Below are 17,980 nucleotides of genomic sequence, written 5' to 3' on the forward strand. Positions count from 1 at the left end.
AACCTTTGCACCCAGCAACTGACTTCTGTCTAGCATGACGGACGGTCAGGTGTTGATTAGCTGACGGATACACTGTTCCAGGCAACCACGCACTGAGTCATAGCTGCCGAGTGGGACCCCAAATGAAACCTTACATAATAAACCAGAAGAGGATTAAAGATGCCCGGCAGGAATTTAACATAGATTAAACAGTCCTCCAAAATCTGCACAACAAAACCTGCTCAGAACCATCCCCTGAGGAGCAAAAAAGACTAATGTCTGAAATTTAGCAATTCTGAAAATCAAATGCAGGAAGGGCAACAGATAGGAATATCTGAAAAGGAATCCTATGTTGAATCATCACCCTCAGGAACAAAACGCTCCAGCTCAGTGTCATAATTTCCATCGTCACTCTAGCAAAGAAAGAAAGTCATGAGCTGGCAAATCCAATAGCCATGCTGGAGACGCGATGGAAGCCGGACTCGACTGAAAATCCTGAAGTCACTGAGGCCGATTTTAAACGATTAACATGAAACTCCAAGCAGATGGGGAATTACGAAGACAAATCAGTAATGGACAAAATGCAACCAAAACAAAGCTACAGTCAAAAGTCAAATTCTGACAAAGTATTAGACTAAATCATAAAACTCAGCCAAGGCAACTCTGGCCCTTTATATAGGGGACTGAAGTCTCAGTCCTGCTAATCACAGGAAAGAAAATGCAGACCGCCTCTTCACTGAACATGTAACATAAGCTAATCCAGACAGGCTGGGTGAGGTGGCTCTGAAACCCACGGGTTAGTGAGAGAGCCAACATCCTCACAGGGCATTATGGAAGAATACACTGGTTCTTCGCTGGAAATTTTAAAAGGAAATATGTATTGCTCTTAAGTCTGCAAATAGTTAAGTATTCTTAATATTAGTGGTAAGGGAGTCCCATGGGGTTCAGTCTCTGGTATGTGTCACAGTCAAGAAATGCAGGTTAGGGGTACCCGGGTGGCTCAGTTGGTTAAGCGTCTGACTCCGGCTCAGGGTCATGAACTCACAGTTTGTGGGTTCAAGCCCCGTGTCGGGCTCTGGGCTGACAGCCTGGAGCCTGGAGCCTGCTTCAGATTCTGGGTCTCCCTCTCTCTCTCTGCCCCTCCCCTGCTTGTGCTCTGTCTCTCTCTCAAAAAAAATAGACATGCAGTTTAGATGCCAAAAATCATAGGAAAGGAAACCCATTCTCTCAAAGGACACTGACCTCCTCTCAAATACATCTTCCTCAGCAATATTTAATAAAGTCTTCTTCTTTTTTTTTTAAGTGTATTTATTTTTGAGGGAGCAAGGGGCAGAGAGAGAGGGAGACCGAGGATCCCAAGCAGGCACCATGCTAAGTGCAGAGCCTGAAGCAGGGCTCGATCTCACAACTGTGAGATCATGACCTGAGTCGAAATCAAGAGTAGGATGCTTAACCCCAAAAAAGTCCTCTTCTACAAGCAAACTTCTTTCTAGAAGTCTACTTTTTCTACACTTCTACTTCTATAAGTTCATGCAATTACTCTACCCCCAACCCCATGCTCCCTTCCCACACTTTCCCCCTCCTCCTCACCCATAGAGTTTTAGCACTTTATTACGGGAGATCAACTTGGCCTGTCTCGCAGTAAGAAATAACACTTCCTCTTTGGAAGAGTGAGGAATAAGGCTAGCAAGATTCTGGCAGATTCTCTGAGGCAGGGTAGAGAAGGGGAAGTCCATGAGCACTCCCGCATTAATGATAGGTGTCCCGTCACAATTATGAAACACCCATGCTGGGCCCAGACAGGACACAGCATCCAGAAGATCAGAATCTGAGGAGAGTCAAGAACAGTGTTTGAAAAGTCAGGAAATATTCTAATAGAGGAGGAAAATCAGTCAGAAAAACAAACAAACAAACAAACAAAAAACCAGTGGGCACTCAGCAAAACTGCTCTCATGTACCCAATCACTCACTTACTGTGGGTCCCACACCAGCTGTCCTCTCCCTTCACCTGCACACCAACCTACACTTCTCCATTTATTACCATCTCCATAGTCCCCACCATTCCCCTCTCAAAATCCATTCTTTCTTCCTATTGACATAAAACAGCAACAGACCATTCAGAAGCCCCAGTACTTACACTACCTGTAACTCAGTGATGGAAAGTCTCTTTCAAGGAAGCAGAGTTTTTTCAGCCCATAAATAATGAAAAGTATAGAAATTAAAATATTCTAGGGGCGCCTGGGTGGCGCAGTCGGTTAAGCGTCCGACTTCAGCCAGGTCACGATCTTGCGGCCCGTGAGTTCGAGCCCCGCGTCGGGCTCTGGGCTGATGGCTCAGAGCCTGGAGCCTGTTTCTGATTCTGTGTCTCCCTCTCTCTCTGCCCCTCCCCCGTTCATGCTCTGTCTCTCTCTCTGTCCCAAAAATAAATAAACGTTGAAAAAAAAATTAAAAAAAAAATTCTAATGAATAATCTCAAGTAAAACTCAAGTGAGTGGTGAATCTGATGTTCTTCTGAGTACAGATTTTCATAGAAGAGAAAGCTGAAGAACTGGAAGAAAGAATCTCGAGACAATTTTCCTAGACTATGTTTTTTCAAGGGCTGAGTCTGGGCAGAACTCTTGATTTCTTTGTGATGTGGAGGGGGAAAGACCTAGCGAGGGTCATCCATTGCAACCACCTGTTTTCCAGAATGGATGTTTTCATTTCCTACCATGGGCCCAATCTCAAAACTATACTTCAACCCAGAACCTATGCCACGGTGTTCACGTGTGTTCTGAGGGATGTTATGAAGAAAATGTAATCTATGGCCCAATAAATTTGGTGATTTAATGGACTCATGTACAACTCGAGAGTGAAATAGAAAAGACAGCTTTCCTAAAAGCCTGGTTCTCAGAGTATGGTCTATATAACTCAGTGAACCAATGTCTTCCAAATAATCAATGCGTGATGTTACACAATCATACATTCTTAAAACATTCATTCAAGTACAGGACAGACCAATGGATTTTAAAATAACAAAGTACAAAACTGCTCTGATACAGTTTCAGATATCATATTGCATCTAACCTTTAAGAAATTACCACTTGTCAAATTTTGGTATAGTAGTAAAATACATGGGGGCGCCTGGGTGGCTCAGTCGGTTTAGTGTCCGTCTTCCGTTCAGGTCATGATCTCATGGTTTATGGGTTCGAGCCCCGCATCAGGCTCTGTCTGACAGCTCAGAGCCTGCAGCCTGCTTCGGATTGTGTCTCCCTCTCTCTCTCTGTCCCTCCTCCGCTCACACTCTCTCTTTCTCTCTCCCCCCAAAATAATAGAACATTAAAAACATATATATCCACAATTTTCTAAGAAGGGTATAAAATGTTTTCCCATTTTCCTACCACATATCTGCATGAGGACAAATTTTCTTTATATACTCAACCAAAACAACATATCACAACAGAATGAATGGAGAAGCAACTGAGAATCCAGTAGTTTGTCTATTAATCCACACAAAAAAGATTTGGGGGAAAAAAAAGAAGTAAAACTATGTCACTCTTATCATTAAATATTTTTGGAAACCATATAGTTTTCACAAAAATAGTATTTTTTTTAAGTTTATTTATTTTGAGAGACAGAGGGATAGAGAGAGCAGAGGAGGGGCAGAGCAAGAGAGAGCAGAGGAGGGGCAGAAAGAGAGAGAGAGAATCCCAAGCAGGCTCTGTACTATTAGCACTGAGCCCGATGTGGGGCCTGAACCCACAAAGCCACAAGATCATGACCTAAACCAAAACCAAGAGCTGGATGCTTAACCGACTGAGCCACCCAGGTACTCCACAAAATTGTTATTTATGCTAACACATAAGGGGCTTATTACTTTTTACGTAATTAGTTCCTTTATAATTTCTCAGTTTTAATTTCTAACACAGTAGTTATTAATAGAAACCACATTCATCCTCTTTGGGATCTTCAATAGTTTTTTAAGACTGAAACGGGGTCCTCGTATCAAAAAGTTGGACATGCTACCCTAACGCATTTTGATCGCGGAAGCATTTCTCTGTGGAACACGCTGATTATATTCTAATAGATATTCATTCTAGTATGTATTCATATATATTCATCTTGTGTTCTAAAAATGTTTCCTTTATATGCCTCTTCTCCCTAGACACACTTCAGCAAGCTAATTTATATGCTCTCAAAGGGTTTTCTCTCAAATAGTAGTTTTGTGCTTATGACCCTGGCAGTAAACGCACGTATCTCTCCCCTGGCAGGCACAACCGAAAGTGATCTCGTCTGTTTAGAAGAGGCCTTGATCTCAAGAATTATTTCACCGAGCAAATGTTACCAAAAATCACGAGAAACGATGACATAGGTTAACGTGCTCCTACAGCAGATAATCCTCTACTATGAGATCCAGTGCCAGAGGTGTCCCAAGAACATAAAAGCTATCAGGCCAGATGGAGAATCAGGGCTAATCTCACTTGCCATTCAGTTTCCCACAAAAGCGGATCGCTGATTGAGGTACCTCTGGTACAAATTACCCTCTCACAAAAGGAACAGGGTGACAGCAGTCTATTAGTCTGAGTACTGGCAATCTGTGTTTGGAAAAATGGGAATGCAAGCCAAAAATAACTCAAGAACTAATTCATAGTTCTACCATGGCTTTTCAGAACACGGAGTCAGGCCAGTTGTCTACTTTCAGCAAGACTGGAAGCTCCAATTACGGAATTTAGTTCTAAATCTCTTCTTCCCGTCAGGTACCTGAATGACTGGCCAGAAGCCTGTTCTCAGATGGCTGTAAAAAAAATTTGGGGAAGAGTCAAAAGTGTGAAGTGCTGAACAACTCTTCCATGAGAAAACTCTCCCCAAGGAAATTCAGTCCTTATATAGAACTGGCCTGGGGTACAGGCTGTTTAGTCCTTCAATTTACATTCTGGAGTCTGCCCAAATAATAGGAACCATTAAGTTTATTTATTCCATTTTTAAAGTATCTAGTTTATAAAAATGTTGCTCATGGAAGACCAGGATCTTGGGAACTGAAGACACTCATCTCGGTCTCCTTTTTCCCGTTACTTAAGACTTGAAGTGAAATGAGCATATAATCTGCTTCTGGTAAAACTTTCTTCAATGAAAATTTCTTATGGCCGTAAGGGCTAAGGTCCTCTTCTAGCTCATTTGGTCCCCCCAGCAACTCGATGAGATAGACACAATAATTATCCCCGTTTTAAAGATGAGAAAACAGGCTTGGTGTTGCCTATGGTCACCGAATTTGTAAGTGGCAGATGGGACTGGGATATGGTCCCCTCTGAACCTCTGTACTGGAATGCCATCCTGTCTACCTGAAATGCATGGACAATAACATTAAATGATTTATTAACAAGGAGATATCCAATTCTGTGGGTAAAATAGCGGATTTAAGCTGCAAATTAGCCTTTATTGACAAAGACCTTCATTACATGCCGGCGTGTTAGGTTCCGTGCTGTCGCCCACCATGACCCGTGCACCGGCCACGTGGTATTTACCAATCGCTCCTCCTGCCTTCCTTCCAAACTGGACTAATACCCTCTTGCATGGTCCCTGGAGCAGCACTCACCGAACAAATGAGTGAAAGAACCAAGGTGTGAACAAACAAAAGTGAATCTCTACAAATCTACTTAGTCACCAAGAATACTAATTTCTAAAGGAAGTTTCTACACTCTGGAGGGTATGCAGAACCCCCCCCCCAAAAACACAAGACAAACAAAAGAAACCACACACAAAACAGAACAAAACAAAACCAAACCCAGTAGGGTGCAGGGAGAAAAACATTAGCATTTCTATTTCTATTTCCTGACATTTAGCACATGACTGACACCGGCCTCCTCCTCATTCGGTGTGCGTGGCAGACAGCCACACAGGGATGCAAGGCCTGCCATGGACACTCCCCAGCTCACGGGGTTAGTCAGCACTGGGGCCCTCACCTGTTTGCTTTCCATAGGCTATACCCAAGTGCAGCTCATATGGGCCCAACTGAGAAAGCGGCCGTAGGGATTAGATTTTCAATTTTACCTAAACTGACCCTCACGAAAAGGACAAGTGACTTAAGTGAGTCCTGCACAGGGCCGCAAGACGTAACGACAGCACAAGCTCTAATACACAGGAAGGTTACAGACCTGACGATATTGTTACCATTTCTCATAGGACATTTTTCTCAGCCACGTTGTGAGATATAACAATAACCAGTTGACCAGTTGCCATAAAGTTGGCAAACACGCACACACAAAACCTGAAAGTAGCAAAACTTGGATTCATATCCACTATTCTTGTCAACGGTCTTTGCCTAAGTGAACATGATACCTTAGGAAATTGGCTAATATATCCTTACACAGCTTCTTTTTTTTTTTTTTTAATTATTTATTTCTGAGAGAGCAAGAGAGAGAGAGAGCGAGAGAGAGCGCTCGGGGGAGGGGCAGAGAGACGGGTGAGAGAGAGAATCCTCAGCAGGCTCTGTGCTGTCAGTGTGGAGCCTGATGCAGGGCTCAAACTCACGAACCATGAGATCATGACCTGAGCCGAAATCAAGAGTCAGACACCTAACCGATGAGTTACCCAGGTGCCCCTACAGCTTCTAAATAAATATATTTTTATTAATAAGGTCAACGATGTGGAGCTCACTGATCTAGAATTTGCTACTCAAACTGCAATCTGCAAAGAAGCAGCATCAGCATCACCTGGCAGCTTGTTAGAAATGCAGTCTTACGGTCGGTCCATCCCAGACCTCCTGGACCTAACTTTGCATTTTTAACAAGGTCCCAGGCGATTCATGTGCACATTTCTGTTTGAGAAGCACTGCTTTAGAGCACATACCTTAAATGATCTGAAGCCTAACATTTCAGCTCTTATTTATAAGTTGAGACCGAGTTCTCTGTTGAATTTTTGAACTCGTAAATTTATAATTCCTAATATCTGTTATCAAATGTTCTTTAAAACCGCAAAGAAATGATCCCCACAAACGAAAAACCCGGTGAAATAATCTATGTATAACCACCGCGTTATCGTGTTTATCCCAGTCTATGTAAAGTAAGTGTCCTGATCCCCAAACGATGAAAACCCATCTAGCGACCCCTTCATCGTTTTCACCCCCACTTCCACTTACTTTTGTTTGATCGTCGGCCTTGAACACGTAGCAGATACTCTGCTGGCTGCCTGCATTGTCCTTAATCAGACAAGCAAAGTAACTTGGATCGTGGCTGTTGTGGATCAGTTTGTGAACGTGCTGGGGCTTACACTCGAAGATGCTGGAACAGATCAGTGGATCCCACTGTTGACTTCTGCCCGGCTCGGGATCACATCTCAATCCGGAGGGTGAAACACAAAGCCGGACCTGCTTGGTACCAGGCTCCTTTTTGGAGGACTGCCCGCTGAGCCTGCGCACCTCGGCCACGACCCACGGCAGCATCGGCATGGTGGTCAGAGCGTGCACAGGCAAGGAGCCGACCAGCTGCAGGCCGAAGTCCACCGAGGCCTCGTTAGGAAACAGATGTCTCCTCGCCGTGAATGTTATTGGTTCCATTTTGGGAAAGGTCTGGAAGCTCAGCAAAACGTTGCCACTGTTTTCTACTTTAGAACGAGCAATCTACTTTATGTGCTTCTGAGGCAGAATCCTGCGGGAGAAAAATAGAGGCATTAGAATTTAATGAAATCACAGCAATAGCTACTTTCAGAGAGTTATTATTTCAGAAGAACTTAAAAGCCCGAAACCCAAACGCAGGCAGAAACGGATATTAGTACGAACAATCTGCTTTGCCTAGAAAGAGGTGCCCTGAAATTGTGCTTCATATAGAATCTGAGAAGGCCATAACTGTCACACTCAATACGGGTTACAAAGAGCCCACCGGGAAACTCCTGTGAAACGAAAGCCTCATAGAGCCAGCAGAAGCAAGCAGGACAGAAAGCAATACAGTCCTGCTCAGATACTTTTAAACCCTGTTCTATCAACATATATTTCAAGGAATTTTTTTAAAGTAATCTCTATGCCCAATGTGGGGCTTGAACTCAAGCCCCCGAGATCAAGAGTCACATGCTCTATGGACTGAGCTAGCCAGGTGTCCCTAAAAGGAATTTTTTAAAGATAATCAAATTCAGTAGTGGTGATTCTACCCTCCCAAAAAAAGTAATCTTGAGAGAAAAAATATCAGCTAACCATTATCATAGTCTACTGAACCAGACCAGTTTTCAACAACTGACCTTTTCAATTATGATACCGCTTGAGTTTTAAAGGGCTCTCCCTGACATAGTCCAGAGGTTCTGAACAAGAATTCAAATTCCATTAACATGTAATTGGTGCCAGTTATGCTCCAAATATCGCCACAAATCTTGTTTCATTTAATTCATGTATTATAAGCCATCATGTGCACACTCTCCTCATCAATAGAAGATGCTGTTTCCAGGGGCGCCTGGGTGGCTCAGTCGATTAACCCTCGGACTTCGACTCAGGTCATGATCTCAGTGTTTGTGGGTTCAAGCCCCGCATCAGGCTCTGTGCTGACAGCTCAGAGCCTGGAACCTGCTTCGGATTCTGTGTCTCCCTCTCTCTCTGCCCCTCCCCCACCTCTCAAAAATAAAGTAAAACATAAAAAAACATTAAAAAAAAAAGAAGATGCTGTTTCCAGGAGACCCAAAGTCTCTCACCTGCTTCCCCCCCACCTCCCTACAGGTGATTTTCAACAAACGCATTCGATGTATGCTAACGCCTTCTTGTTCCACTGGTAACAAAATCCTTCTGTATAGAGCTGACTTGTCTACAGGATCTCAATTGTCATCCTTCCTCATCCGCTCGCTGGATCTTCTTCTCTCATGTTCTCCCTGAGCACCTACACACTGCATCTATCTGATTCACCATTGTTGTCCCCAGTGCCTGGCAGTGTCTGGCTCAGAATAGAGTCTCAGTAACATTATAAACAAGTGAATGAAGTCTCCTCCATCTAAAAAAAACCACCACCAACAACAAAAAAACCACAAAAAAACATTTTCCCTTGACCTCAAACCTCCAGCCCCAACTCCTCCTTCCCTACACAACTTTCTTCACAGTAAAGTCTACACTTACTGTCTCCACTTCCTACTGCCCATCTATAATCTGGATTTTGACCAGATGTACTGCCTGTGCATTGAAATTACTCCCATTAAGGTCACCCGTGTCCTTTGGCTGTGAAACCCAAAGGGGCCAAAATAGTCCTTAAGTGTCTTGTCCTTTCTGATGAATTTCTCATTGGGGACCACTCCTTCCTGCTTGAAACCCTTCTGTTTCTCATCTTACTTCTCTGGTTGCTTCTTTTCAGGTTCCTTGATGGCTTTTTCCCCATTTGACTCCATCCCCTCTCCTCATGCCACCTGCTTTCTTTGGACAGTCTTACCTAATGGCTTGGTGTCCACAACCACATTCTAACATTCCTGCTGCTGCTAACAGCTTACTTTTGCAACCCAGGCACATCGCAGGGGTGATCTCATTCCATCTTTACAACAACTTTCATCTCCAACCTTAGTCTCAGTTACAGACTACTAGTATTGCCACCGTTAGGACCTGGGTCACTGAGACCTGGAGAGCTTGAGGTGCTCATCACAGGTGGGCGTGGGAGAGTTTGTTCCTGATTCTCCACCCATCCCCTTGAATGCTACACGAGAACATCATCTATCACATATGCATGGATGAGCCCCGTGCGTTTGTCTCCCATTGAACCTCCTTCCTGAGATCCAGATGAGGGCAGGCCATTCAATATTCCTATCTGAATAGCCGAGAGGCCCCTCAACCACAATTTACTATTTTTAAACTGACTCAGTCTCACCTCCCCCCTTCCCAGAACTTCTCTTCCTTCCCATAAACTCTGTCTCTGTAAACAGCATCGCTATTTCATTGGCCAAGCCAAAGGCCAAGGGGTCACTGCTACAGACTGAATGCTGAAATTGTAATCCCCAATGTGATAGTATTTGGAAGTCAGGCCTTTGAGAGGTGATTTGGTCATGAGGCTGAAGCCCTTATAAATGGGATTGGTGCCCTCATAGAGACTCAGAGTGCTCCCTTGCCCCCTTCCACCATGTGAGGAGATAAGAGAAAAGACCTCTATGTATGAGTTAAGAATATTCAATATTCAAATTCTAAACCTTTTCTGACATAGAACTAAAGTCTATTCTTTTAACTCTATCTCTTTCTATGTGATATATATGCATATACAATGATTGCACTTTTGTAATAGGGTTTGAACACAGTTTGGAGCTAGTTTTTTATGTTAAATGTTCAAAAGTTCAGAAATAAACTCATACTTTAGAGCTCTAACATAGTTCATGGAAATGTATTCCCTTATCTCTTCTCTTTTAAAGTAAACCTTCTGTTGATGAAAACAGACTTGAAGTCCATATAACCCCATAAATGTTTTCTCTCTCTCTTCTTTTTTCTCTCTCTCACCTGGTGAGAGATTAAATGTCTGGCTCGACTTCACTCTTGTAACTGAATCTGGTTCAAGTTCTAACTGTTGACAGCCGCTAATCCCAAGACATGTTTAAAGAAGTACTAGAATTATTACAAAGGAGAGACCTGAGATCTATCAATTAGTGTAGATGAGGCAATTCTTAATATGGTGGCAACAATATACAAAATTATTTTTAGTTTTCTTGTAAGGCAATATACACCTAGTGTAAAAAATGTGCACAATGTAGTCATTCCAAACATTTAGTAAATAATCAGTCACCAAATTAGTTCTGCCAAGTCATTGACAAAACTATTTGAATGTTTAAAGTCTTCATTTTTGAACCAGCTATGGCACATTCTTAGTTTCCCTGTAAAACATAGATTGGTCCTTAATACCATTTGTAAACTATCACATAATAAGTTCTACCCCAGGGAGCACTAGCTGGCTCAGCCGGAAGAGCATGGAACTCTTGATCTCAGGCTCATGAGTTCGAACCCCACATTGGGTGTAGAGATTACTTACATAAATAAAACTTTAAAAAAATAAGTTCTACCCCAGAGATGACGATAATTATTTATAATCAATTCAAATTCTGCTGACAGAAGATTCATGATAACTTAGACTAGGTGAGTAATTGCACTTCTTTTTAATAAAAAGTTCCATGAAACAGATGAACTATTCAAATAATATTAGATCGTGTTTTAAACCATATCAGTCCACATCATTTGCATGCCATGTGACTCTAATTCCCAGATAGAACCATCTATTCTAAGAGGGCTCTCTTGTGCCTCATTGTGCATCGTACCCTCAGTAAGAAATACTATGATCTGTTACTCCAGGGGACTTCTAGTTACGTTTTTGTTCGTAGATTCATATGTAAAAGCTCTATCCCTTACAGAGACCATCTGTATTCTACACCACTCCTACCTACCACAGTCCATAAACATGGTGGGCACCCCAAACACAAAGATACTCTTTTATTAGAACAGTTGTGATAATCTTCTTAGTGAGTCCTAGATCAAATATCCTATATCAAACATCCCATGCACTTAGAATTATAAAATCTGAGAGCTAGGAACGTCCTTTTAAGCGCTTTTAAGCTCTTATATTTGAACTGAGGAAACTTGGTTCTGGAGAAGTTAAGTGGTCTGTCCAAGTCGGGTGACAGAATTAGGACAATCCGATCACTGACTGCCATCCAAGTACTGCAAAGAACCTCAGTTTCCTCATGAAAATGCTTTCAAGCGTGAAGTTGTGAAAGCAAGTCGCTTAACCTCCAAGTCTCAAATTTATTCTTGTAAGAGAATGGACCAAGATCATCCTCAAGTTGTCTTCTGTCTCTAAAATCTGGTAAATCTAATTTTCACAATGTATAATACCAAATGTCCCAACATTGTGTGGGGATAGAAAGCTGCTTCATCTTCCTGTCAAGAATACAAATGTGGGGGAGGTACATGAAGAAAGAATAGGGTTTATTGATCAGGAAGCAAGCAGAGAGATGGTGGGAGTGAGCAAGCCGCCATCGGGAACGCTCTCTTTTCCCAGCCCCTTTCCATGCCCTCCCAGCAAACCACAGGGGGTATGATGGGGAACTTTCCAGAAGCTAGCAATGCCGCCGCCACTGCAGACTCAGCCCCTACCTTCTCGGTGTGCTGGTGGGAGGGGAGGAGGGTGAAGGAGAGGGATAGAGGGAGAGATGTTGAAGCTTCTAGCTCCAAGCCAGGTTAGGAACCAACTAAGACTGGGTAGCTGTCGGAGACTCCTAGGATGGGCAGAGTCCCAGATAGCTATTCATTTCCCCTTACAAATCAGTTGTTTAGTTTTTCTGTTCTTCACCCTAGATAGAGTGGGAACACGGCTGAACAGAATTATTCTGCTACCCAAATACTCTAATCTCATGCAGTAAGATCACTGTGGCGTGGCTCCACTATTTGTCCCCGAATCCCACCCAATCAGAGCAGTGTGCTGCTACCTAGGAATTGCCCTTGGGTTCCAAAGATCTTTTGAGTGGTAGGCGATTTCACAGAGCCACCACACAGAGCTCCTGGAGCTGGCGGATCCAACCTTTTTATCACCAAGGCTGCTCCAGCCCCGGTATGCACCTTTCTAAATTGACATGTAAAGTACTGATGTTTTGAATGACTTCCTTCCTACATAAATCAGAGCCAATTTAAGACTAGACTAGTCCTTTAGAATGCCATGGCCACTTCTTGTATTCTCTGCTACTTTACGGAAGAGGATGAAGGGGTGAGAGTGGGGGTCCTAGCAGCCTTCAAGGATTATGCATACACTTCCCTCCGGCATGGCTGCTTTAACTTATTCTCCCAATAATAATAATAATAATTGTTAACACATAATAGCACTTACTGTGTGACTGTTAACTGATTTAGCTCTTCCAACAACCCCGGACAATAAAGACGATTAGTATCATATGTAAATAAGGACTCTAATGGACTTTTACCATTATCACCTCCAACTTAAAGAGAAGAGATGAGACAGAAGTTGCTGGCACAGAGAAATAAGGTCAGTTGCCCAAGGTCATACTAGCAACAAGTGGCAGAACCAAGTTTTGAACCCAGATCCTTCCACTCCAGACTTTGTGCTTGCTCTTAGCCACTTTGCTAGAGGAATACTTACTGACCAACCACCTCTTCTGGGACATTACACATGATCTTCTGTATTCTTACAACTCTGAGAAGTATGCTTTATCATCCCCATTTTTTTTAACGTTTATTTATTTTTGAGACAGAGAGAGACAGAGCATGAACAGGGGAGGGTCAGAGAGAGGGAGACACAGAATCTGAAACAGGCTCCAGGCTCTGAGCAGTCAGCACAGAGCCCGACGCAGGGCTCGAACTCACGGAGCGCGAGATCATGACCTGAGCCGAAGTCGGTCGCTCAACCGACTGAGCCACCCAGGCGCCCCTATCATCCCCATTTTCTATAAAGATCCCCTGGCTAATGGTGAAGGTAGGATTTGTCTTATGCCCAAATTTCTGTTCTTTGTGATATAAACATCTCTAGAAGGGAATAACTCTAAAATATCTCTCTATCTAAATTTTGCTTGGTCTCATTAATCCAAATCTAATGTCAAAATTATACCTTATGTTATAATATAGGTATTATATACATAAGGTATCATATAATAAGTATACTATAATAATATATTATATAAGGTATGATATAATAATAGCAATAAGTAATATGCATTGTGTGCTCACCATGTATCTGGCACTGTTCTAAGAACTTTACGTGTATAAATTCATTAAATTTGACAACAATCTCATAAGTACTTACCTTCTTTGGAAGCTTAGATTTACTGATCATAAATAATGTATTGTTAAATAAGTAGACTCTCTTTTTTCAAGATATTATTTTTGTAAGATATTATTTTTAAGTAATCTCTATGCCCAACATGGGGCTCAAACTCACAACCCCAAGATCAAGAGTCACATGCTCTTCTGACCGAGTCAGCTAGGTGTCCCAGTACACTCTCTTTTTAACAGAAAAATACTTCTGCCTGTCACAAAGGAAACAGGCATACTCAAAATTAAACGCCCCTTTATTGGTGCTAAAATGTATTTCCTACATTCTGCACAGCTTTACTGAAACCCAAGTGTCGTGATTTTTCATATGGCCCAAATATGACAAATTCTTTTCTAAACATTCAAAACCTGAAAACCGACACTTGCCCTTAAAATCTAAGAGCCCATCAAATGGAAATCTCAGCTTGAAAATGTCAAAAATTGTGAAAATAGAAACCTTCATGTCTCTAAAAAAATCTTTTTAACCAGACGTGGGGAATGTGGGGTTGGGAAAGAAAAAAGGAAGATAAAAGTTAGCAAAGGCAATGGTAAGGCACCAGTTCTGCTCTGAAAACCTAAATCCTCTGCCATCACCAGGGGGCTACAAACCCAACACCGTTTATCCCCCGAGGGGACTCCCTGTCACTTTAACGAACAGACTCTGATCCTCCAAATTCGAATGTTCAACAAAAGAAAAAGGCTGGAGAACATGTCACATGTTGGGACTAACGTGGCCATTATACTTAAGAAGTGCAGCCCAGCAAACAGGGAAAAGGGTAAAGCAAACCATGCCAACACATAAGCAGACTTAGGTCATCTGGGGAGTGTAAAGAACAGAGGCTGGGGAACTTTGAGACACGCCGCCATGAAAAGAGGAAAAGGGGCCTGAGGGAGTTGTCGTTTTGACAAGATAAAATTAAAGGCGTATTCAAAGACAGAATCCTCTCAAGCAGGCATCCCTACTCCTGGCGCCATAATGATTGGACAAGCTGGCATGAATGGGGTGCTTGGCGCAGCACTGCTTACCCGCGGTACGTCCTAGAAGGTCCTAGAAGATCTGGCAGAAAGGAGGCGCCCACCCACACCTGGCTCCAACAGGATGTATTGGAGTGTGAGGCAGCCTTTCGGGTCGAGGCTGCCTTTTCGGGAAATGGAGGACAAAGACTGTCGACAGGTGGATAGTCAGGGAGAAGAGGCAAGCTGAGTTTCCTCAGAGTCACTCAGTCCTTCCTCATAGCCTCCAGTACTGTGACAAACAATGTCATGGGGAGAAAAGTCATCCCAATACTGATATAATTGCACCCAACCAGAAATGCTATCATGGTGAAAGGGAAATCCCCAGAGCTCTCAGTGGGAAAGACAGTGGTAGACTATGGCAGGAGTCCCATCTGCAAAACTTTAATTTGACGTTAATAAAATCTATAACTACACCAACGAATTTCCCCCCATTTTACTGGTTTGCAAATGCCTGGACAGATCAATGTAAAGACATTTATTTTAATTATCACCTGATGATTTTATTTACTGATGTGAGCCACACTTAGTCCCTTTTACATCTCCTTGCATTCAATTAATAGTCTCAGGATACTCCTCTTGTGTTCACTTTGGAAAATATCCCCTAAACATTTCACATGCACCCTTTAATTCACAGCTGTGTCCACAATCCAGGAGCTCATACTATGCCAATGGTTACTTACAGATAAATCTCAGGAGAAAGCCCTTTTTATGGTCTAATTTCCCTGTAACTTGGTGAAAGAAGAAAGAAAGAAAGAAAGAAAGAAAGAAAGAAAGAAAGAAAGAAAGAAAGAAAGAGAAACAGGGAGATTCAAGACTGTGATAAGCATTCCATTTCAAACAGTTGTTACAACACCTGTTTGCAAAGCAGTCAATCCTTTTTTATACAAACTGTTTCGTGCAATGTTCTTATTCCTTTAGACAATCTTCAGGATTCTCAGGAAAGAACTGATCATGCGGAACACCTCCGCCCCAAGCAAGAGAAGGCATCACAAGTCTAGCTGCTTCGGGGATCCCTAACCCAACAGAGTAATAGAACATGAAGAGCCCGGAAACACAGGAGAGTCATTTAGCAAGGTGGATACCCAGGCTCTGAACCACAGGTCTCCAGTCAGTCTTCCACCCTCTGCCCCTCCCACCCAGAGCAGGCTCTGAAAACATAACAAAACCCAGGGGTGGCTATGCTTCAACTCTTACCAACTGCATCAAAACTGGGAAGGGAATGAGAGTCTGCTTTCCAGAGGAAGGGGTTTCTGTCAAGATCCCTGCAGTTCAGCTTAAGTACAGTGCCAAGAGTTTTGAAGTCTGGATTTGTAGAGATAACGGAGTTTCTTGGCGTGAGCCATTTAAACCAGTTCATCCCAAAATGCTCTTTTAAAGTCTGAGTATATTAATAAGTGCAATCATCCAACCATCTAAAAGGAAGAATGAGACATCTACATATGCATTAATGTAAAGCATTCTGAAAATTAAACTGTTCGGTGGGAGGAACAATCACCACTTTCAATTTCTTTTCCTTTTTAAGCCACTTTCAGAGAATAACATATTTTAAATAAAATAACAACAACAGGTAAAGCCACCTCTAGGTGGATTTCAAAGGAAACAATCTCTTAAAACAACACCAGTGTGTGCTAAAGTTTGAGGAGCCTCATAATCACAGACCGATCAGGAAGCTGCTAGAAACAATTAAGCAGGGTTTCAAAATGACTGGTACAGGATGTGCCCATAGAAAGAAATGTTGTGCGCTCCGGTGGAGCTGCCAAAGTTACTACTGCAAAGTACCCTGAACTTTTAAAGGATGATATGGGGTCACTTTGACCACTCTCCTCCTAATCCGGTCACCCTACAAACACAACAGCCCCAGAGATATTTGGCGGGAGGGGGTGGATACCGAGCCAGCAGGAGTGAAAGGGGGCAGGAGGAAGGTGCCCGTGGGAGCTCCTGGGTGGTTATGAACTTCAAGGTTTCACTTTCGTCCAAGTAGGGGGCGAGGAGGTGGCAATGAACCCCACCCACCCCGGAAGCCCACCGTGCGGCGAGCACAGCAAGAACGCCCTTGGGCCGCTGAATTCCAGCTTCGCCGGCCGGGGAGCTCAGGCGCTGGGTGCGGGGGGAGGGGGGCGAGATGCCGCGGGCGGTGCGGGAGACCCAGAAAGCACCTACCTGGGCCGCTGCGCGCTCAGAGCCCGGGGCCCCTCCGGGGCGCGCAGGTGCTCGGGGGCGGCGTGGGGCCGGCCTGCGCGGGCGGGGCGCCCATCGTGCCGGGCCGGCTGCGCTTTTCCGCCGCGGGGGGCCGGCCGGGATCCCCTCCGCTCGGCTCCCGCCTCTTCTTCACCGGGCTGAGGACCCGGCGGGTCCCGCGGCGGCCGCAGCAACAGGCACCGTGGCGCGGGGGCTGCGCCGGCGGCGGCGGCGGCGGCGGCAGAGGAGGAGGAGGGGGAGGTGTCTGCGCGCGGCTCGCGTTTCCTCCTCCCCGGGCTGGGCGAGCGCGGGGGAGGCGAGGGGAGGGCAGAAGCCGGGATCTCCCAACTCGGTCCCCAGAGACCTGAGAGGGGGACGCGGTGCTCCCTCCCTCCTCTCTGCGCCTTGTGACTCTGCGCGAGCGGCGCGGCCGGGACAGGCGAGTCCCACGCGGGCAACAGCTGCTGCAGTGCGGGTCCGCCGCGGCCTCCCTCCTCTCCGTGCCTCTCCCCTGCGGGACGGCCCATCCTCAGCCCGCCAGGCCGGAGGGTGGGGGGCGGGGGTGTCGGGGCGCCGCCCCAGCCAGCCCCGACGCAGGGTCCTGGCCCGCCGTCCGCCTGGGCTCCGGGGACTCGGGGCCCCGCGCGTGATGAAGGCCCTCGCGGCGGGATGTGCGGTCGCACACCCTGTCCTCGGCAGCCTATTTATAGCAGGTGGTGCTGCCCGCCGCTCGCGTCCCGCGGCGCTCTCAGCAGGTGGCACAGCCAGCCAGCCCTTCGCTGCCCTGCGCTAGCGTCGCCTCATCTGCACCCTCGCTTTCACCTCGCGAAATGGACACAATGAAAACCGCGCGGAGCACAGGAGGGCGGCCAAGCCACCTGGCCCTTCTCCCCATCACCCCTTCTTCCTGTCCCAGGGTTGCACACAAAGGCAAGGAGTGAACCGAGGCAGGGCCATTCTGTGGGGCGCTAGCAGGCGAGACAGGAAAATCAGCGGCTCAGGGAAACAGCGAAGGCTGAAGTGTCGTCGTCCCCCAGTGAAACCCCAGTCAGCCCCATTTCTGAACTGCGCGGGTGACGC

The 17,980-nt window shown here is 44.9% G+C and overlaps 1 protein-coding gene across 1 annotated transcript in view; it reads right to left on the bottom strand.

The window, feature by feature from the left end:
* The window catches only part of TBC1D1 (TBC1 domain family member 1), a 224,312-nt gene extending 207,346 nt beyond the window's left edge, over positions 1–16,966 (bottom strand). Inside the window, 2 exon segments of the mRNA XM_043572803.1 lie at positions 7,094–7,601; positions 16,883–16,966. Coding sequence (XP_043428738.1) covers positions 7,094–7,510 — 417 coding nt within the window. The 5' untranslated portion in view covers positions 7,511–7,601; positions 16,883–16,966.
* Positions 16,967–17,980: the final 1,014 nt, after the last annotated feature.

This window comes from Prionailurus bengalensis, chromosome B1 (assembly GCF_016509475.1).
Source record: "Prionailurus bengalensis isolate Pbe53 chromosome B1, Fcat_Pben_1.1_paternal_pri, whole genome shotgun sequence".
Classification (NCBI taxonomy): Eukaryota; Metazoa; Chordata; class Mammalia; order Carnivora; family Felidae; genus Prionailurus; species Prionailurus bengalensis.